This window comes from Thermobia domestica, chromosome 1, assembly GCF_964235325.1.
Source record: "Thermobia domestica chromosome 1, izTheDome1.hap1.1, whole genome shotgun sequence".
NCBI lineage: Eukaryota > Metazoa > Arthropoda > Insecta > Zygentoma > Lepismatidae > Thermobia > Thermobia domestica.
In genome coordinates this window covers 220,081,140-220,105,988 of record NC_137454.1, presented here as the reverse complement: position 1 = coordinate 220,105,988, position 24,849 = coordinate 220,081,140, and the positions used below count along the sequence as shown (strand labels likewise).

The following is a 24,849-nucleotide window of genomic DNA, read 5'->3' as shown; positions in this document are numbered from 1 at the left end:
TAGGTTGCCATACAAGGAGATATGCATACCGATCCCACGTTTAGAGTTTCCGCGACCGTACACTGAACGCACGAAGCTACGTAGTCTAAGAAGCACGGGGACTTTCTTCTCTCTTTCTGGAATAATCAAGGGGTGATTTTCCGAGATTAAAATATTGTCCCCTTTCGGGCACATACTGCATTCATAAATTCAGAATGCAACATCGGTTTCATTTGCTTCCGCTCTACATTGGTGTATTTTCCTCCATTATCGCAGCATACACGTCCTAGGTTAGTGAATAAGGCTGAATTTGAAATACTTGACACATTGTGCTCTATTTCCAGTTTACCTAATATCACACCAATTTGCGAATTCATATTTATATGATTTAAATTCGGTTTTCTTCCTAATTACTCACCCAACATTGATGATATGTTATTCTTATGCTACATTTTTTTTTTCTGATTCTCTTCATTTTAATCGAAATTTTGTATTTCGTGCCATCCTCTGCGGTACTTAACCATGGAACGTTATGTGTAATGTTCGCGAAGATTTATTAAGTGATGTATAATAGGAATTAAAATTAGTGTATAAATTTTCATATTTCTTGTAATTTACTTGCAGAAGGTTACATATGCAAAATTAGTACTCTTAGTGTGTTCAGATAAGTAAGGTTTAGCTGTACGCTGCTATACCACTAACACTTAAAAGAAACTTGGACATACAGAGATTTACATATAATCGTATAAGTCTCGAGCGCATAGGTTAATAGTACAGTTATTTGCATATAATGACTATTCATTCATCGTACTATTCACTCATTGCAAAATCACTTTCTATAAATTTTCAAAACTTCTCTATTTTTTTATTAATTGATCGTGACTCTTGAAAGTCGTGGTGCTTAGAAATAAGGATATCAAAATCTAAAATTTTTTTACACCACTCTTCGTGCTTTGTAACCAAATTCATTTTCCAGTGGTGCTCTTTTCTTGACATAGATCCTAATCATAAATTGTGAATAAAATGAAAATATACCGTCAAAACAATCATTCATGCAACCAGCATACTCCAACATACGATATATTGTCAGTTTGTATGAGGATTACAGTTTCTAAGGTAATCTAAAAATTTAAAGCTTACGCGCAGTCCCGCCAGTCTCGTCCTGCCCTGAACCGTAATAGAATTCTTACTTGTATTGACCACCTAGCCCGGGTTTGGTGGCTGTTTTTCCATGAAAAATCGTTTTATAGGGTATTTGCAGCCATATTATAATTTGTACACAACTGTTGTGGCACGCAACTAGAAGAGAACACTGTACAATGCATTGGTGCAAGCATTCCCCATCTAAAACAAGAAGATTAAAGTAAAAATATTCGAAAATAGACCCCATATTCTAAAATTTGCAAGAAGTACAAAAACACGCACCACCAGTGCTAGATGGTTACTACAAGTTACCTTTGCTCTCATTGTAATTGCATAGTGATGAGGCACAGATTTGAACGTTATTTGTTAATGTTTACAGGTGATTTAGATTACCTTCACTTATAAGTAAGTTCCTCTAATATAACTTTTCCCTTTTTTTTTTATTTAGATAACCAGTTTTTACGTTTAAGTTTCCAAAAAATATCCTTGCATTGTTGGGGTTTACACATGAAGATTTTAACATCGCCACCATTTGTGTACAAGTTCTTTTGATTTAATAAATAACTTAATTAAGCCCAATTTATTTTAAAAGCATTTAATTTGATTTTAATTTTAGCGTTCCTCTCAGCAGTGAGGCTGTATGAGACGTGGACGTACAGTTTAACCTGAAATCCGAACCACATGAGCTCCCACAAATTAAAAACAATGTAATAAAACGCATATGCTTCTTTATGATGCACCTGCTTCTGTAGGTCCCAATGATATTAGGTTTATGACATGCCTGATAAATGCGGAAATATAAGTATATATCTAAGCGACTTCAAATGAGGTAATTATAACATTGATAAAATAAAAGTAGTAGGAACTCTACCAAAACTCCTTAGAATAGAATATTGAGTACTGGACGCAGTAAATAGGTAAGTGTTACGCTTATTTTATCGTTATAAGAATATAGTTCTTAGTTATAAGTTAGCAACTGATTAAGGCTGTTGCTACCTCTTCGCTGAGTCGAGTTTTCCCCTTTCTAATAACATTGGAACTTTTTTCGTGTTTTTCTCAGCAAGCAATGAACAAATCCTTACAAAAATTTGCATGGAGTCAGGTCGATAATAAAGAATTCGTTATATGAGCTTATAATTTTACTAAAAGCCTCCAATTAAGTTATTCATTCCCCCCTTTTTTTCATGTGAAGATTTGCAACAACGCATTGACGACTCTGCGTTCTCTCTTCTAGCAGGTTGCGGCGAGTAACTGAGGGTTACTTTGAAGTTTCAACATTGTCCACAGCTGTGAGGGGACCCTTTTCAACAATGACATATTTATGGCATTTCAGTGAGAAGGCGTTGGAGTACGTTTTCTTTGCTGAAAGCAGAAAAAAATAAACACAGCGAGAACAGATCCATTCTTCATTACATTAGCTTTTCCCCCCGTCAAGTATAGACAGTTATAAGTAATTAGAAGCGAACTGTCTCTATTGAATAAAGATACTTTTAATGTATACGAAAGCGAATGTCACTTTATCACTATTATTATTATTATTATTATTATTATTATTATTATTATTATTATTATTATTATTATTATTATTACATTTTTCAAAACATGAAGAGACATACCTTTCTTGACTCCAGTGCCCATTTTATCTATATATGAGGTATTTATAATAAACTTCTATACTGCTAAAAGAAAAGCTACTTTTATAGTGACGTATTATTTGTATTTTATTTATTATATTTCAATTTAAAATAAAGTGTATCGTTTGTAACAACGAATAGTGCTCAAAACAGCACCTATTACCAGTCAACTATAGATTTAGATCAAACATAATAATGGACAACAACACCAATATATATTGTATACATTTAGACCCTATTGGATCAAAAGATGCAATCTATTTCACACAAAAATTTTCTTGTAGGCCTTATATCTCGAGAACTACATATAGCGTACCCAAACTATGACTTAACTTAGTATGATGTGCTTATTGCGTAAAAAATACAAAAACTCGATTTAAGGACCGTTTAGAAATTTTGTGGGCCCTGATCCACAAAATTCAATATATTACATTCAATCAAAAATTTTCTTGTACGCCCCATATTTTGACAATTACAAAGTGTGTGACCAAACCAAAACTAACAATTTACTCAGCATAATGTGCTTATTCCGAAAAAAAAAAAAAATCAGCTGCCATCCAAAAAATTTGTGGGCCCTGATCCAAAAAAATCAATATATATTTCACCCATTCAAATATTTTCTTGTACGTCCCATATTTTGAGAACTACATATAGTATAGCCAAACCAAAAAGTAACAAATTAGCCCGCATTATGTGCTCATTCCGTAAAAAATACGAAAACTCGATTTAGGGCCCATTCAAAAATTTTGTGAACCCTGATCCAAAAAATTCAATATATTTCATACAATCAAACATTTTCTTGTTGGAGAACTACAGGTAGTGTAACCAAACCCAAACTAACAATTTACTCAGTATGATGTGCTAATTCCGTAGAAAATACGAAAACTCGATTTAGGAACCGTTGCTAACTTTTGTGGCCCCTGATCCAAAAACTAATTATTTGGCAAGATCGAAATCTTTTTATGCATTTTTGGATCATTTTTAAAATTCTTAGCCAAGATCGCTATCTTTTGATCCATTTTTTGGATTATTCCTAAAATTCTTGTTTTTATATATTTTTTATATTTATATATAAGGTGATACAAAGAAAATTTAGGGAATTAACTGATCTGATTGAAAATTTGTTTAAATCTATTTTATAGAATATTTTAGATTTGTTAACTATATTCCTGTTACCTGCACATTTTTTAAAAAGATCTCTTTTTAATCTACATTTGTATTCTTTCTTTACTCACTCATGAAGTATATCTATAACTTTTGTCAATTTTTAAAGTTGCTTCTGAGATAAGTTTCGAGAGTTGTCCGCAAAATTTCGTTAACATCTTATTTGAACTAACGTAACACTGTAATCTCACTTTAATTTACCATAGTATATTTTCTTTTTCTTTTCTTTTTTCTTTTTCTTTTTTTTGCGTGAAAGTAACATTTGAAACCGAATTATTTCTTTAAAATTTATACATGAAATGAAAATTGTTTTTTTAAAAAAACTATGACATACTCATTGTATAAATAAATGTGAAATATTAGTGTTTGTTTGATGTATTTGTATTGATTGAAGTCAATACTTCGAGTGTAACTTTGACCACTTATCAACAAAATTAAAAAGTCATAGACCAGTATAATTTAAGCAAGTTACTTACTTGATTTGAGACATAATTTTGGAGGGAAAGAGTAGAAATTTTACTGATAACATTTTTTTTATTTAACTTTTCCTGTATTTATGTTTAGCGTGGCCTTGTGAATATTGTTTACTTTTTTTTCAATGTAGAAACTTACCTAGGGATTTTGAGGTATGCTCATAGATATTTAAATTGTGAATAGTGCTTCCGTGATATTTAGCATTTTGATTATACTGCTTGTTTATTATTTTTTAATAACTTCATTTACATAATGTTGTGGCTTGATGTAACGAAGTATTCCATCACATATTTTTATACTCATATGGTAATGCTTTAGTTTAATATGTATGACAATGACAAATTGGTGTACCTCAACAACAAAAAAAAAAGCCCTATATTTTAAAATGAAGCATGAAAAAATAATGCATAAAATTAAAATTATTCTGTTAATATGTGTTGTACTATTTATATATATATATGTATATATATATATATGTTGTAGCTATAGATGAAATTTCGCGTTCACCATCTGGAAAATAAATATTTCTTATTTAGAATGCGTAAGTTACAAGGTTATTATTAGCAGGTAACACTAATAAGTTCCTATTCCCTGTTACCAAGAAATAAGTCCCTATTCATATTTCGTAAAGTAATAACAAAGAAAAGACGTTACCAAGAAAATGACGTTTGTATCTACATTAACACTACATATTTCATTATGTATAGATGTTTTTCTGTTTAGTAAAAGAATCTCTGATATTACACTTAACTTTTCCTACAAATGTGCTCTGTTAGAAGGGTAATGTGTGGTCAGTTCTTCAGTTTCCCAGTTGCCTCACGATACTGAAACAACACCGAAAAATCTGTCATCATTAGGAATAGAATTCGACAGCATTCACGCTAAGCGAAAATTTAGGGAGGCAAACCCCTAGATCCTCCTGAATACGGGTCTGCATACACATATATATATAATTATTCCAAAATGCTATCTCCACTGTTTCCGTGAGGTTACAAAAGTCAAAGAGCGCTGGTGTTTTCAATGTGAAAACCCCACTGGTGTCGGCAGCGCGGCCAGTCTCTGGTCAAGGAAACACCGGCAAGGAGGAACCGATGTGGTGACCACAAATTTTAACTAAATTACTAGTGCCAAGCCGCACTGATATTCCTTGCTCGTTACAACCTCTTGTGCCAAGAATTTCCTATAATAATAATAATAATAATAATAATAATAATAATAATAATAATAATAATAATAATAATAATAATAATTATTATTATTATTATTATTATTATTATTATTAATATTATTATTATTATTATCATTATTATTATTATTTCACACAGGAAATTTGAAAATAAAATGAAATCTGTAAGTTTTACGTCCCACGATTATGCCAGTTAGACTAAAGGAGACGGTGATTATGAGAAATGAATGAAATGGTGGAATGAAGAAAGTGGGAGGAAACGGGAGAACCCCGAGAAAACCCACGCACACGGTGTTTGTCCACCACAAAGTTCACTTGGCGGGGGCTGGGATCGAACCCGGGACCCCAAGCACCAGAGGTGAACGAGGAGAACCCCGAGAAAACCCATGCACACGATGTTTGTCCACCACAAAGTTCACTTAGCGCGAGCTGGGATCAAACCAAGGACCCCATGCAACTGAGATGAACGCTCTACCACTGAGCCACCGCGGCCCCCACACAGGAAATTTATCTGCTATCACAATCATCTGCTAATTTATATTTGTATAACCAATCACCAGGTATAAGACTGAAATACATGAGACGCAAGAGGCATCTTGCTATGTTTGAAAGTAACCACAAGAACTCCGAATGAGACTAGACGAATATACTAAAAGCAATAGGTTTAGCAAAGAAAATAAAGAGCGCCCCCTCCTTCTCAGTGCCATAAATCTGTCCTCGAAAAGGACGAGAGGGCTAGAAAATTTCATTCCACAGATGTGATATGGACAGAGTTTAAAAACCTGTTTTAAATGGCTAGCCCGAATTTCCCTCACGCTGCTAATACAAACAGGGAGAAGCAGAGATCGCACTGTTGCAAATCTTCACATGAAAAAAAGGGGGGAATGAATAACTTAATTGGAGGCTTTTAGTAAAATTATAAGCTCATATAACGAATTCTTTATTATCGACCTGACTCTATGCAAATTTTTATAAGGATTTGTTCATTGCTTGCTGAGAAAAACACGAAGAAAGTTGCAATGTTATTAGATAGGGAAAAACTCGACTCAGCGAAGAGGTAGCAACAGCCTTAACCGTGTGATTAACTTAAATGCTAAAATGTTTAGATTTTCGTATTGTATTGTACGCTTTTATATACATAATGTACTTACATGGCTGAGTTGTTACCTGTACATATAGCTAACAGCCTCTTACTTCGTTCGCAACGTACTTTGTACCAGAAGAACTCTCCTACAGGAACCGAAATCAGTGCCCTTTAATAATAAATAATTTATATGTACGTACGTACGTTACTTTATTTAAATCTCAAAGCTTCTCTGATTTCTTTACAGATTTTATATGCTTTTCAGTATTGGAACATTTTATATCGTCAACACTTTTTTCGTAAGTTTATTCTACGTTGTTCTGTTTCGTAGTTCTTAAACGCAGATTTTAATATGGATGTGGCGTGAATCACCCGGCTCGTTTAGATAATAAATCCGTTGTTTGTAATCATAAAAGAATTCCGTCTGCTATACAAAACTTGTTTAGTAATTTTATCATATTGTATTTTGGAGTTTCATGACCCACACTTTTATTTTTTAGACTAAAGGAGACGATGAGGAATAATTGATGAATTTTTCTGTTTATGACTTACCGTAGAGCGTGTGGAACACATTTTCCATCGACGCACAAATGAATGAATCTTTATGTTTCAGAAATGAAGTGCCTCTGTTTATCAGGCGGAAGATTACATCCTCACCTTTTTTTCTTTTTTTTTTCTTTTCTTTTTTTTTTCTTTTTTAAGTTAATATCACTTTAGATGAGTGCCGTCTTGACACTAGTGTGGTTCCCTGGGCAAACCACGTGTTGGAGCCCTACGGATAAATTTTATACAATACACGGAATTCTGCTCATAGGGTCTTCGGTCCTATGCGTTAAGACGGCCCTGCTATACTCTACTAAATATAATAATAAACAAAGTAGAGTAAGTAATTAAATTATTATGGGTAACGCTAATTATGAGATGGAGGAAATAACAGGTATTGCATCAATTGTGCATGAGCTCCCTCGAGGTTACATGGATTGCATACAGCCTTTGACACCGAAAACTCGAGTTTGATTCCCGTTGGGAGCTCATGTGATTGAGATGACACATTAACTTTAGAACCATGTCTAATATAGCCTCGCTGGTGAAAGGGACACTAAATTCTAATCCAATCAATAAAATTCCGTTATAGGTGCGAATTCAATGATATTCAAAGAGAAAATGAAATGTATGACTGGTCCGTGAATCGCCTGGCTTTCTGGCTTCTGTGTCAGTGCATTGACCAGCACGATACTCAGTCCGCTCCTCGAACAGTCATTCTATCGCTCTTGAGGGAGTTGTTCAGCCACTCAGACCATATGTGGACTGTTGTGGGGTCGCTGTAGCTCAGTGGTAGAGGGCTCACTTCTGGTGTGTGGGTTTCCTGGTATGATGCCAGCTGCCACCAAGGGGTGTTTGTGGTAAACAAACAAGTCGTGTGTGGCCTTTTTCGGGATTCTTCCACTTTTCTTCATTCCACTATTATCATCCACCTCATTATCATAGTTTTCCTTAACCTCAGTGCATAATTGTGGAACGTTGAACGTTTAAAAACAAAAAGCCCCTGTTTTGCTTGGTAAACTCAGTATCTACATTTCATAACACATCTGACGGTTGAATTATATAATAGAAGGAAATAGCTGATCTATGGACATTTTCGCTTTAGCTTTCGAATCAACTTTTAAATCTGAGTAGTCTTGGATTTTTATTTTTAATGCAGATCCTTAAAAGGAAGAGTATTTATATTATGATTGATTAACTAACAAGGGAACATCTTATATTGATAGTAGCATTACCCAATCCAACTATGTGCAGTCGATAGAGGAGTAAAGAAAAGTGGGAAATCCAAAGTTTTACGGGCCGACACCCAGAAATACAGGAGATACAGAGGAAAGAAGGATCTAAAATCATGTGAAGATAGCAATGCAAAAGATACACTGACACAGAAAGAAATTCAAAATTATTAAAGTAATCAAAACGACATTTACACAGCAGTATATTAAGCAAACTTTGTACCCACAGACATGCTCAATAACATCATATATAATTCAGTGTTGGTAACTGAGCACAGAGTGAAGTTTAGTGAAATGGCATAGAACACAAAGGAGAACATCTAGAAAATTTAATTATGAGTAGAACCATACATGTGAAGTCGTGATGTATAGTGTTGCCAACGTTTAAGTATAGGCCTATATGAATCTTGGATGTAGAAGAGTACATACAGTACACGATTCGAATTAGTTGAAACGAAAATATGAGACCACTAACAAGAATATAGTCACTGAAGTACAAAAATAACGACCGAAGCACAGTGTTTTGGTTTTAACTAGTTCGAATCATTACTGTATGTACTCTTCTACATCCGAGATTCATATAGGCCTATTTGCAAACGTTGGCAACACTGTACATCACGACTTCACAAATGTGGTTCTAGTTATAATTAGTTTTTCTACGTGTTATATTTTGTGTTCCATGCCATTTAACAAAACTTCACTTTATGTTCAGTTGGCAACACTGTATTACATGTGATGTTATTCAGCATGTCTGTGGGTACAATGTTTGCTTACTGTATTGTTGTGTGAATGTCATTTTGATTACTTTAATAATTTTGAAGTTCTTTCTGTGTCAGTGTATCTTTTGCATTGCTATCTTCACATGATTTTAAATCCTTTCCTCTGTATCTCCTGTATTTCTGGGTGTCGGCCCGTAAAACTTTGGATTTCTCACTTTTCTCAACTGCTCTATCGATTCCGCATGGTTTGATTGGGCAATGCTACTATCAATATAAGATGTTCCCTTATAAGACCGTATTATGACTGTAAATTTTGTCAGTATTATACTTTTTTTTCTAGACAATTTGATATGTGTTCTTATCTTTTTTTTTTCAGGTCATTTTATTTAAAGAAAAAACACTATTTCTAATTCCATAATGTGTTTCGGACCTTTTAAAAGGATTTGTCATTGGGGTCCTTTAACTGCTTTAGGTAAGATATAAATATACATAGCAATATTTACTATGAATAAGTGTATTTAGAACTTCCATATGTTTTACAATTCAATATATTTGTTTCTGATGAATATTTAAATTGTAAATTAATAGATTGTAGAATTGTAAAATTTGATGCTTTAAAAATAATGTGTGAGGAAGCAATGTAGATACAATCTTATTACTCGGTATTTCTTAATAATGGATTAAGATATATCCTTCAAATTTGGTATTTGAATAATGTGATTCAAATATAGGCAGGCCGGTCTACGGAATATATATATATATATTTTTTTCGCTTCCACTTGACATGTTAGAAAATAGCGTTAGCCCTTGCGGCACACACCAGAGGTATAAGTAACAATCAAAACATACATTTTATAAAGGTTCATAATTTTAAACATTATTCTTATCGTGCTTGTATATGTTTATTTTGAATACTTGTTTCAGAACTACTTGCTAAAGGACTTTACAGAAAATAAGATATATACAAGGTGTTTCAAAACAACACCAACAACGTTTGGGAGGTGATTCCTGACACCAAGATAAGGCAAAAAGTATGGACCAAGTTGGGTGTATAAATGCTTTCTTTCGGAGTTATAGCCTGCAGAAAACATGAAAATATGAACTTCAAGGGACCATAGCTCCCAAATTATGGGAACTACCATAGTTGGGTCAAGATTTCACTTAAGAACTAATATATGCGCTATCCAAAAATTCATGTTTCAGAATCCAAAAGGTACTCACACAACAATTTTTATAGAGATAATTGGTGAGTACTTCAATTATATGCCCGTAGCCAAACTACCTCTATAAAAAAATGTTGCGTGAGTACTTTAGAATCCTGAAACGAGGAATTTGGATAGCGCAGATATTAGTTCTTAAGTGAAGTCTTGACCCAGCTACGGTAGGTCCCATAACTTTGGAGCTATGGACCTTTAAAGTTCATTTTTCATGCTTTCAGCAGCGTTTAACTCCGAAGAGAAGAATTGGTGTACTCAGGTTGGTCTATACTTTTTGCCTTATCTTTATGTCCGGAACCACCTCCCAAACGTTGTCAGTGTTGTTTCGAAACACCACGTATATATATATATATATATATATATATATATATATATAGATAGATAGATAGATAGATAGATATAAAATATTGTTTTAACAGCCTCGCTTGAAAATAAAAGAAAGAAAAGTAGCTCGCCTTACACACATCAAAATTTATATTTAAGTTTTGTTTTATTTTCTGCTCTGATATATTCTGTCATAAGATAACTGCACTGTGATATGAAGGTTGTAATACTGATATTGCAAGTAAATATGATTTTTTTTTTTAATAGCCAATCCTTGTGGAAATAAACTAAAGATAAGTTTCTTCTCAACTTCCTATGCAAAAGATGGGTCGGATGACTTATGTGTTACCAGAAGACAGCAGGATGTTTTCAAATATTCTTGATTTTGCCCTACTGATTTCGATGGGTTTTTCATAAATTACTCTTTAGTTTTGGCTGCAAGGAAGGTAACCGGACAAGGGCATATTTGGGGGACATTCGATTTGACAGTAAACAATTAATAAATTACGTAAAGAAGATGGTTAATAATTGTTTAATTGTCTATATAATATTACCCCTACTTCCATTGCCTTTTTAGTCGTTGAAAATTAAAAATACAGTATAAGTAACGTGGCAAAATTTGCGACTTATAATTACCAAAATTTCATTCATTGTAGCTACTTCGTTTATCCACAACGAAACTGTCATATGTATACTGCAATATTATATTTAAATTCCCACCCCTGACTGCAGCAAAAGTGCGAGAAAATGGACCAGACCTACTGGGAATTCGTAATGATCTACGGTCATTTTTTGGACTTAGTATCTGGAAGGTAGTTTAACAGAGGTGTACTACAAAGTTTATTAGACCTATAAATATATAACCGACCCGAATTCCCGAAAGGCTTAAGCTGATAAATAAATGAATAATAATAAATTAATTTGATTTCAAAGTCGTTTGTTTACTTTAACAGATGTAAATTGCAAATTTACAACGACTCACCAAAGGTGGTCGTCAACCCTGGTTCGGCTAATAACATAAATAAATCTTTAATGGCAGTAATTGTTCACACCTTAAAATAACTTCCGTAACTATATCCGCTATTATTCTCACCTTTTATACTGAAATTACAAGTCGATGATGAGTAGTAAATAATTTATTTGTTGATTCTCTTTTAACGTATATTCACATAAACTGTCTTGCAATTATACATGTTAATTAGGTATCCATAAACAAATACTTAGCAACCAATTATACCATAATGTATATTTTTTACATATATTAAAAACATTCTTCTTTTGTTATTTTTAAATTAACATTATATCAAGCATAGTGCTTGCGTAGAAGCACTTTCTGCCCAAAATACAAAGTATCTCGTTGTATAAAATGTCGCCCGACGACGGGACTGAATATAAAAGTTACAAGTGAGCTTAGCTTTTATATTTAAGAACCACTGGTCCGTTTTATAATAATGATATTCTATTAATTACGTCCTTTACATTTTGATCGACCCTCGTATATAACTTTATTAAGCTTCCTTTATAGAAATACATTTATAATAAATCTTTTATTTCATTAATATTTATTTTTTATTATAGAAACGTCGTCGCTTATTAAACTAATCACTGAAGGGTGCGAAGTCAGAAATTGTAAAAGACAATTACATTTTAAAACATAAATCACAATAATCAATAGTTTCAATCATTATTAAAAACGATCATATTAAGAAAAAGATGTTTGATCTTTCCAGGGCGCATTATATAGTAATTAAGTTAGATGATATTTTAAAATATACATTATATCAATAAGATGTCATGATACAAAAGGATCTTATTCGAATAACATATAAGATAGTTCATAAAGACAGTCGTCGAATAATTAGTTTAATAGAATGAATCTTATATTTAACATAATCTTTGACAACAAAGTTTCAACACAAATCAATATAATATAAATAACCTTTGCTTTTAATCAATTATAAATCGAACTATAATTCTTCACATTAACAAGAAAGAATTAAAATCATTTGAAAATTATCGTTTGTTGAAACAAACGTGATAAAGTATCTAAAAGTCATAAGGGTTGAAGCTCTAACGAACAACGAAGTAGTTTGTTATTATATCCTTGATTGACATTAACACATAAATTTGAAGATAAATGTTCATAAGAATCTATAGCTGATATGGGTTTAACCCTTACTTCATCAACTGCAGTCAATTTAAATTCGTACCTGCATATGATTCTAATAAAGTACATTGTACTGCACAATCGTGATTATGTCCCGTATTATTGTTCTGTACAGGAATTGTGTCATTATCTTGATTTGGATGCGAAGTGCCATCTCTTGAATTACGATTATGTGTATCCATATAGTTTACTATATTCCTGGGATTTCGCCATGCATTTCGTCTATTTTTAAACCTATTTTGGTTATATGGTCTAACATACGGATTGTCACGATTAATTAGGTTAGGTGGATTCCCAACATAACTTCGCCTATTTTGTCCGTTCTGATTGTTGAAATTTGCTCGACTTAGGTTATATTCCGTATTGTCTGCATTACGGATATTTAGATTCCGAACAGGTACAAGGTGATCTGAATTGTTTTTAATTTTGGCTAATCCTGCTTGATGGTTCTGAGCGTGGTATTGAGTTTCATAACATTGGACAAGCATTAATAGGTGATTGAAACTCATACACTGGGTAGAAAACAGAATCTGTTGTAGTTTGAACGGTAGCAAATTTCGAATTGATGTAATTACTCTGGATTCCGATTGCAACGGATTTACGACTTTTAATTCGTTATATGTATTCACGACAAAATCGACAACAGATTTGTGCAAACGAGGATTAAAAGGTTGGTTTCTAATCGTGGCATCTCTGTTTGCAAGCAAAAAGTCGTTTTCGTAATTTGCAATCAGCGCTGCTTTGAATTCTTCATATGTATTAATGTGATCTCGTACTGCTTTAAACCATAAAGAACATGGTGGGAGTAATAAATGAGGAATTAGTTTCATATATTGCGATTTATCTATACACATTATATTGCACTCATCTTGAAATTTTTCTAAGAAAGAGGTAGCGTTTTCATTACATTTACCACTAAACTTACTCATAGCACGTATTTCACTCATCTTTACACTTAACTTTACCTTCCTTTCGCCATTTCGTGTTCGTGTTGATTGACAATTTTTACCTACTACATTATCTGTGGTTCCACCATCTCTTTTCCGCCCATCTTTATTTCTTGGATGTATCCTTTCCAAAATAATGTCCTCATCGGATGGATTACTTGAAGATGAGATAATGTGATGTCCACGTTGATCTGTTACGGGTGAATGCGATGTCATCTCTTGAGAACAAGGGAACTCCGAACGATCATTAGTCATGTTGTTGTGGTATGCGTTGTCCTTAATCTGCAACGTCCTAATTTCCTCTTGTAATGTAGATATCAACTGAGTATTCGCACGTATTTGGTTAGAATTATCCGTAACCTGAATCTTTTGTTGCCGTACAGAAGATTCTATTACTTCCAAATCCTTTTTTACACAATTGACTTCTTGGATTACATGGTTGTAATTATCCTGGCAATCTTCTGATACTCTTTTTAACTTTTCATCAAATTGTAATGTAAGGTCTTTCACCGCCTGGATCACAGATTGTTTCGTATCTTCTGAATTTTGGTCAATTTGCTCCAACCGTCTACTTAATTCCTCGTACTGTTTACTGGATTCCTCGGATTTCTGCTGAACCGTATGCTTTAATTCTTCCGACATCTGGGCTAACTTTTGTTCTTGTCGCTGTAAAGCCATTAAGATTTTGTCTTCGAATGTCAACACTTCAGGTACAACAGAAGCTGTATTTTGTTCGTCGTTACCACTGTCACCAGTTTCTTTCTCCATTGCCTCACTGATCATAATTTTTCTTGTGATTATTTTACCACTTCTAAGTATAGTTAAGTTCGTAGACATGAACCTTATTACTGAAGTAAATTCACCCCTTACTTTGTACTTCAGGATTTGAATTTACAAAGTTCCCGGGTGAGGTAAACCAAAATTTTACAACGACTCACCAAAGGTGGTCGTCAACCCTGGTTCGGCTAATAACATAAATAAATCTTTAATGGCAGTAATTGTTCACACCTTAAAATAACTTCCGTAACTATATCCGCTATTATTCTCACCTTTTATACTGAAATTACAAGTCGATGATGAGTAGTAAATAATTTATTTGTTGATTCTCTTTTAACGTATATTCACATAAACTGTCTTGCAATTATACATGTTAATTAGGTATCCATAAACAAATACTTAGCAACCAATTATACCATAATGTATATTTTTTACATATATTAAAAACATTCTTCTTTTGTTATTTTTAAATTAACATTATATCAAGCATAGTGCTTGCGTAGAAGCACTTTCTGCCCAAAATACAAAGTATCTCGTTGTAAATTTATTGTCGTGTATGAATTAATAATAATAACATTTTAGGGAATGGATTCATTTTCGCATTTGTTTTTGTTAATTTCATTTTGTGATTTTTGTTTTTTCTTTCTTTCAGGAATCATCAAGAGCATTACTTTTATGACGGTATTTTGTAATTCAATGTGGTGGCCACCGGCACTCTCTTTAGGTGGATTCCTTAATATGATCTCCTTCCTGACGTTTAGTGCTCTTACCATTTATAATTTTCTATGTGCAATTTTTGAGGGTCCAGGCTACTTGCCATTCGAATGGAAACCAGTAAGTAATATCCATGTGTACAACAAAGATTCCATAGTAAGTTATATGTTGTGTTCATTAATGCAAAATTAAAATGTACAATGGACATCAAAGCGCGGTACTTACCTAGTCCATTTAGTTCAATAAATAAATCTGCCATTAAATACTATATGACCTGTACATTGTAATTTTGAACCTGTACTTAAAGATATTGTTGTAAGAACATACATAGTATAATTACTAATAGATACAATGGATTGTATATTTTAAATAAAAATTTTCATGTGTTAAAAGATCTTAAGACTCAAAATCTGCGCGCAGTTTCGGGGCACTTTTTACCTCTTCCTCAGCGTATCTAAAGAAAACATTCTCCTGCGTAAAGCAGTAGTTCCCAGTCAGTGTGTTGCGACATTTTAGAATTTAAAATTCATTAAGCATTTAGTAATTAATTAAAATCAGTTTTGAAACCGACTGTACCAGTCAACGCCACCAGCGGCAGCAACAGTAGTTAGTACACATAGAGATACTAATTTATGTAAACTTGCAGGCTTACACAGTTATTATATTGTTGGGCCTCGGTGGCTCAGTGGTAGAGCGTTCACCTCTTGTGCTTGGGGTCCCGGGTTCAATCCCAGCCCCCGCTAAGTGAACTTTGTAGTGGACAAACACCGTGTGCATGTGTTTTCTCGGGGTTCTCTCACTTTCTTCATTCCACCATTTCATTCATTACTCAACATCACCGTCTCCTTTAGCCTAACCGGCATAACCGTGGGACGTAAAACTCAAATATTTCATTTCATTTTTTTTACAGTTATTATATTATTAATAATGATGATAATAAATAATCGGGACTACGTGAGGGGTTGCTGGTTCGATCCCCAGCTCCAGCTAAGTGAGCCTTGTGGTGGATAAACTCCGTGAATGTGGTTTTCTTGGAGTTCAGTTTCCTCCCACTTTCGTCGTTCTACCATTAGCATCTACCTCATGTCACCGTCTCCCTTAGCCTGGATGTGTAATTGAGGTACGTTCAACTCTAAATAATAAGAACAAATCAAACTAGTGTGTCGTTATATCGTAGACGCTCAGTCAGAAAAGATTAGGAACTTTTTATTTAAAGGACAGAGAATTTCACACACCATGTCACGCATTCTTTAGATGTGCTGAGGATGCCTTGAAACCGTTCGCAAGATTTGTCTTGGATGTTTAACGTATGAGACTTTTTATGTACTTTTAATATACGTTGAATGTACTTTGATCTTAAACAATCTTCAACTGTAACTTCGTGACTGGTAAAACAAAATACTTCGGGAGGTAATAATATTGATATTTGAGATAAATATAAGATATGTAAATAACCGTATATTATTATTTAGAATTGACTATGAGTAGAGATGCAAGGGCTCGGGAAAAAACCGGCTTTATTGTTAAAAAAAAAAAAGTTTTTTTTTCTGCTTCGCTTTTTTGCTTGAGAAATTTTGGGCTTTTTCCAGAAGTCTTCTTTAAGTTGATAAAGCAAACTTTATTTCACCTCTCTACAACACAAAAACTAATTTAATTAGTAGTTGATGCAGATAATAATATTAAGCTTCGAAAATAAATAATGAATTTCGACAATTTTTCAAACAATTTTAATTCTTAACATACTTACATTATGAATTCCAAAGGAGTAATCAATTTATACATATAATAAGAACTTTTTAACCTCTTATATACAAAGTAAGTACTTTTTTTAAAATACAGTTTCTGAATTTTTAACAAGAGGAATTCAACATACCATTACGGAACTCTCCCTTAAATAAATAAATAAATAAATAAATATAAACCTACGGAATACATTTTAAGTTAAGTCAAGCACAACTGCAAAACAAACATGAGTGAGTGATTAGCTTTTGCGTTTCTATTGCGAAGTTCGGGATTCAGTCCCGCATTCGACCATTCTGACAAAAGTTTTTCTTAATTCCATCTGTAAATGTAGAGATAGTGCGTGTAATGTGAGTCCATGCCGACTTCCTTTCTTAGCAATGACGGATTTACGAAGGGGGTAAGTCTTCCGGACTGAACCTGTTCCCTGAAGTTATGGAATTTCTAGAACAAATGAAATATTAGATATGCCTTTACTCATAAACTTCAAGCTCTCCTTAAATAAAAATTAGGAACTTTTAGAAAAACTAAACATTAAGAAAAACCTCCCAAAATACTTTTCTAAACCTGCCACTGATTAGCGGTATAAAATGGTCTTCAGGGTTGTATCCGGAAAGCTATTGCTGAATATGCAAATAAAACGAAATATTGGTTATGCTTGTACTCATAAACTTCAAGCTCCTCCCAAATAAAAATTTGATTTTTAGAAAAACCTAGTTCAGCTAGTATATATATATATATATATATATATATATATATATATATATATATATATATATATATATATATATATATTTAAATAAAACAAGATAATCAACATCATAACAAAAACTACCACAAATAAAGAAATTGCCATATTAAGTATTAATTTAAAGATTAAATGTCATTTATGTTAATCTTGGATACAACTTCAGAAGGAACTAATGTCTTAACTAGCTGAATCCATTTACTTTTAGTATATTTTGAAGGACGCCATAACTTTAGTTCATCAATATTACGTAAACCCAAAAGTTTACCAGTTTTCACATCCATTAGTTCGAGGACTTTAGGATTATTTTTTTAATACATAAATATGGTCTTGTATACAGAATTTTACTAAACATTTGTAAGAACACAAAGTCATTATCAAGAACAATATAATTACAGAAATTATCATATTAAGAATCCGCATAGTTATCAGAAGTTTGATAAGCATTATTCATATTTTGGATCTTTCGTTATATATTATTTATATTATCTTCATAGAATTCAAATAAAGTACAAATAACAAACGAAATCATAACGATATTTAAAGCGAAATAAAGCAAAAATCAATTGAATATGGTTTTCTCGGACGCCGTAACTTTAGCTTAAGTTACATGACCAACGAATTCGTTTGCATTATTTACTTCTACAGTTCTTTGTTTCCTATTTTGAAAATTTTTGCCATCTATGAAATTTCTACGAAATCCAATTCGAGGAAAATTAGATCTAATAACTATCTGCTACCTAAGTGTAGGACGATTACTATTTTTGTTGCTCCTAAGATTAGGTTCGGTTACATTACCGGTAAAATTAGGTTCAGTTCTGATTCGTTTTACTGGTGGCGAAATGTCGTGACTCCTAACAAGGCTGTACCTGTTCCTTACACGATATTGACGGTAGTCTGTCCTACCATGGTTTCTGTCCCACGAAGACTCCCTCTGGGCATCCGATGTGTGTCTGTCCTGTTTCTCATAAGCAGCCTCATCAATCCAGCGACATGAATTTTGTGAAGATCCTGGGCCACGTTGTCTAAAAGGAGCTTCTTCATTATTTTCCTCATCGTTATCCCAGTCTTCCACCAACTGAATGTCTAACTCTGCTTCAATTAATGATTCAGTCGAACTAAACGGCAATCCTGTTTGTTCCATTTTCTGATGAAGAGCCATTTTAATTCTTGATGGATTCAATCCTATTTGAAGAGTAACCACAGCGGACTCAGTGTTCATCAGGCCTTGCACCTCTTCATCCGTTACTTCTCGAAGTTGATGACTGGAAACAGGAGATACTACTGGGTTTTCTACAGGACGTTCTCGACAGGCTACATGACTTGTAGGCTTAATAAGTGGACGTTCTCTGATCGCCTGCTTCGTAAATTCTTCACCTTTTATCAAGTATCTTGATGAGTCACTCTTCCACATTCACTCTGGGTTGATACTGTATCGGTTCCATATTGGTAGTAAGAACTCGGTCACCATTTGCACGAGCATCTTCATGATCACCATTTGCAGTAACAAGTCTTTCTTTAATGGTATTTACTTCCTCCTGTACTTCGGTGAACCTATGCAAAATCTGCCCCATTTTGCGATCACTCTGCTCAATCTGTTGTGACAGATCTTGTGATAACTGTTGAGTTGTCTGCTCAATCCGTTGTGATAACTGTTGATTGTCTGCTCAATTGTTGTTTCATTTGCTCTATCCGGGTATCCCATTTAATATCCATCTGTTGCATTTGCTGACCAAGTTGTCTTATAAGGTCAGCTATATTCGTGGATGCGTTCGTTTCTATATTTCCACTTTCCTCATGTATACTTTCATTTCCGGTAACGCTCATTTTAATGTTTCTGAAAATTTTCCTCTTACTCCTTAACAAAGTATACTCCGTGTTGCTGGATATACTAAACCTGCTACGTAATCTTAAAATCAATCTAAAGGTTTCCCTATTCAGTAGACTAGCATCTATTAATTAACGTTATCTTATTCTTGAAGTATACCTACTATACTTCGGCACAACTCCACTAAAAATAATCCTGCGGCGGAAAACACCACATAAAATGTGTGATGTTTACTCTATAGGATGGCAATCCAGGTGAAGCAAACATTACAATAGATAGTCATTAATTGAACCTTCCACCCGAGCGTTATCACAAAGCACTAGCTTCGTTCACCGCTAACTAGACATAGGCGAAAATTCAAATAACAACATTAAACTTACGATTAGGATAAAACTTCAGCATCATTTAACCTAAAAATCAACTAAGCACTCCAAAAACTCATTTATACCAATACTATATTGCACCATGCACAATAAAATGAAAGCACATGTGACAACTAAGTATAGGTCTCAATAACGTCAATGAAAGCACTATACTTACATTCCTTTTAAAATACAAGGTAATATTAATAACAATATAAATGTCGATATATTCAGATGACTAAATACAAATGGATGTGTTAATACTACATTTCTGATAAATTATTTCAGCAGCGATGTAAAGATGAGTCTTTATCTTATAATCCCTTTGGCGCCAACTCACTGCTGCCTCATGCAGTTTCTCTCTTGTTCTCGCTGTTCACGCGAGTCCCGCCTACCAAAGTGACGTAAGCACAGGTAGGACTGTGATCGGCTGCCGCTGGGTGCTTCGTCTGCTGGATGTTGCTATTCCGTGCGAGAATGCACAACGTTTACTCTCGATTTACTGAAAGGTGACTTCTGACAGTTGGGTAAAGCATGTGGAGTATTGGAGGCGCTGTTGCCAGAGGATCCGCAACAGACAGCAGCTCTGGTGACGAGCTTAAGGCCTTTAACAAGTCGTAACAGGAATGTATGATACCAAACAACAACAATAATAGTACTTGGAATATTGATATTCTATATAAAAAAATAAGGAATATATTAATGAACTGTTTTTACCTTGAGTTTACACCGACTTCGAAACTTAAGCAGCCTCAATAATTTTTATTCGTCTAATGCAGAGACTCCGCAATCTTCTAATATTGAATCGAAGTTTTCATTCGACATCCTTTAAAAAAAGTAAAATAAATAAAATAAAATCCTACCAAAACGTATTTTCACTAAGCTTCTGTCTTTAAACTTTCACAAAGGTAGGCTAATTACTCAAAAGCTTTCCTAAAATATAATAGGTTACTGCTTCCGTGTACTTCGAATACAAATTCTCGTGCTAACAGGAAACTAAAAGATTTTCTTTTCTTTTTTTCTTTAGAATAACTGGAATGTAGGCATCAGGACAGAAAATTATCAAGAGCAAATGATTTACTGGTCTTGGTTTCATATTACACTTTTAAAAAATTAATCAATTATTTTATTTCATCACTCTCGTTATTGTCTTTCGCGCACAGACCCATAGCCAACCAAAATCTTGAAGTTTGAAGGGGAATAGTCTTGCCCACGAGATGAGACGAGAAATATATTTCTCGTGTCGTCTCGTAAACATTATAAAAATCTCGTCTCGTATCGATCTCGCATAATTTTTTCTCGCCTCGATTCACGAAGAAGCTTTTCTCGTCTCGTTTTGGTAAATTTTTATTTATGTCCTGATATGTTTCTCCATTTCACTTAGAAGTCATCAAAATTCTTCAGAGGGGTTACGAAGGGTCTTGTATATCAACATTCAAACCATATTTATTATTGGAGTATATTATGTAATGACTTGAATGTCTTTAAACGTTGGTAAATGCTCTTCATTGTATTCGTATAATCACTTTATCAATTTATAGTTTTTATATTGTGAATCATGTAATACTAGAAACAGTGCTTCAGATACAATAATTAAGTGAACTAGTGTTGCTCACCAGACTCATGGAATTTCCTGTCTTGTCTCGAAAACAAGACGATAAATTTCTCGTTTCGTTAGTAACATTAAATAGGAAGGGATAGGGAAAAAAGTTCGAAGTAGCCTGATTGAACAATATTATTAAGATGTTTTCCGTACTAAGAGGAATAAGAAAAATTGTGGAAGATAAGCTCCTACACTTCTCATGGCTACAGGTCTGTTCGCACACAAATAGCTGTTTCTATTAAACCATGACAAACAAAAACCAAATGAATTATTGCAAAATAATAATAATAATAATAATAATAATAATAATAATAATAATAATAATAATAAAATAAAATAAAAAAGTACTGTAAAATTCTTGCCGTTTGGATAGAGGTGATACAAAATCATCGTTACTGTCTGAATCAGTGGACTCACTGCTGCTATCTTTGCCTAAGTTTATGACCAACTCTTGGACGCGTTCCTCCATTATTCCCTCAAGTTGACGTGCATCATTAATTAACGATAATGTGTGGGTGACAACATCAGCCCATTTCTGTGGAGTAACTTTCTGAATTGCTTCCCTAATTAAAACTTTAACATCTGTCAGTTTAAATGTTGAATTTTTGCTCGCAATGTATTTCTTAATTTGAGCCCATATTAATTCAGTCGCATTAAATTGACAATGATACGGCGGCAGCCGAACTACTTTGCGCCCATGCCTTCGTGCTATTTCGTCTACCTAGTATTTGTGGAAACGGGGTTTCATAGAATTTACTAATTCCAGTAGTTCGGTTCTGTACATACTATCAGATAACCCCTGCACATTTTTATTTTTAAGCCAAGCCAGAAGTTCAGATTTTGTGCTTTTAGATGTAGGGGCCCTTTGCCAAACGACAGAATGAGGAGGAGCATTGTCCATCACTATAATCGAATTTGCTCTTATATTTGGTAGCAATGCATACTGGAACCAGTCTTTGAATTTATCACCTGTCATTTCCTCGTGGTAATCTGTCGTCTTACGTGATGTAAACAGAAGAAGACTGTTCGGTATGAAGCTCTCACACGTACCTGCATGTAACAAAATCAATCTCCCGCCTTTACCAATTGGGACAAGCATTGTACTCTTTGGTGTTGAATCAGTCCAGCATTTGCTATTTGAATGGTTAGCATTGACCCATGTTTCGTCCAAGCCATACTATTTTCTCGCGTTCGACATTTGCCATTTCCCTCAAAACACGAAAAACGACAACGCATAACTACTATATCCTCCCTCTCTAATAAAATCTTCCTTCCTGAAAATGTCTTGTATCGAAACCGTATCTTTTTAAGTAATTTCCACAGAGTTGACCTCCCACCCGTAAATAAACTATCTTTCCGCGATGATTCAAAGAGAGAATTTAAAGTGGGATACTTCTTCTGTTTGTAGAATCTATATACGTGACGTCGAATTGCATCTTCCGTGAAATCATCTACGGTTGACTTTGGACTTGCTCTTGATCTCTTTTTCCCAGGTGTTGTAAGGGATACCAAAGGATTATCGTTAGTGCCCCCGAATTTCTCTTCAGTTACGCGTATAACAGTTCGTTCACTGATTTTCAAACAATTGGAAGTGCGTTTAAGTACCTGTTGTACGGGGAAAAGGGGTCCTTTATTATTTTTTTCGTCTTCGAAGTAGCATCGAGCGTTATATATCATTTTCCGTGACTGACTTCTATATGTTGAACCACTTTTGTTTTTCATTATTGTTTCAGCATTTTCAGTCGTCATATTTATTTTGTAATCACAACACACACTATTCACAAACAAAAATCATTATTAATTTGAAAAGAACACACCCACAAACAGAGAAACTAACCAAAAGAAACTATTTAAACGCACACTAAGACAACTATTCCACAGAAGATTTAACTCTCAACTACCGGCAACAGCGCGGTCAGTGACCTTCGTTGCCTGGCAACGGCGTGAAAGAATACTGCTGCAATTGGCGAACAATCCTCCCTCTTGTTTTGTTTACAACATGTGCAGCTATCTGTCAGAAGCTACCTTTCAGTAAATGGATAATAGATACACTATTCGCTTAAAGGTAGCAGCCTTTTTAAATAAAAAGAAATTAAATTGTCTAAGCCGGGTACAACAAAAATAATGCATAAATAATTTTATTACAAAGGTAAGGTCCATAAGATATTTATCTCGTATATTTTTAGGGTTACACTTTAGCCCACAGTCCGAATGTTTATAATCTAGTCCACTACTTTACCAAAATCCACTTAAACACTCCATCTTGATATTACCTTTTATTATAATACGTAATGAAGTAAACATTTACACCTTTTAAATAACATACATGTTGATTCTACAAGATGGATCCTGTGTTACATTTTTTGTTTTTCGTTTCTATGACGACCAATAACACACATCGTCAGATTACCATGTTAACATAACATCAGAAAGAAATTATTTCTATTTCTTTTATATTTTTTCTTCTTTTAACTAGCTTGTGCATATTTCAATAGCACATATTGCCCATAAATATAAGAGATAATGTTTAAGATTACATGAAAAATACACAATATCGTTATACTCTGTAAGCATCTGATTCAGTTATCATATTCCTTATAATAAACTTCTTCAAACTTATCTGATATACTTAAAAATTCTGGCTCAAGCTGTATCTCACAACCGTCCTCTTCCATACATGATTGATATTCTTCATTAAACGTCATGTCTGTAATATCACAATCGGTGTTCATAATTTCATAATCGTCGATCTCCAGTCAGGCTGCTGACTGAAGTCATCATTCGGCCAATCCACATTTAACTCTGCTGCGAGTTGTACATTATCTCGTTCATCCATATTCCTTATGGCACTCATTTTCCCTATTGATTCTGAAGTCTTGCTCGATGATTTCTGCTAATCTTCTCTTTCTCTCCATCATAATATTCTGTTTCTTCACAACTACGTCTATCACATCTATCTTTGAAATTCCAAACTTGTTCATTTCCTCTTCTCTTTACAGTGAAATCATCTTCATTCAATATTATTTTCTGACCATATTCCTTATATAATAAACTTCTTGAAATTCATCTGATATACTTAAAAATTCTGGATCAAACTGTATATTTCAATTATCCTCTTCCACACGTGTTTGATACTCTTCATTAAACATCATGTCTGTAATGACACAATCTGTGTCCAGAATTTTATTATTGTTAATCTCCTATCTTGAAGGATTCTACTGATTGAAGTCAGCATTTGGCCAAGGATCCACATTTAACTTTGCT

The 24,849-nt window shown here is 33.7% G+C and overlaps 1 protein-coding gene across 1 annotated transcript in view; it reads left to right on the top strand.

Moving 5' to 3' along the window:
- LOC145694134 (palmitoyltransferase ZDHHC6) overlaps window positions 1–24,849 on the top strand; it is a 67,398-nt gene that overhangs the window by 941 nt on the left and 41,608 nt on the right. The window contains exons 2-3 of the mRNA XM_081770255.1: window positions 9,535–9,630; window positions 15,243–15,424. Of these exons, the coding sequence (XP_081626381.1) occupies window positions 9,576–9,630; window positions 15,243–15,424 (237 nt within the window). The 5' untranslated portion in view covers window positions 9,535–9,575. The remainder of the gene's footprint in view (window positions 1–9,534; window positions 9,631–15,242; window positions 15,425–24,849) is intronic.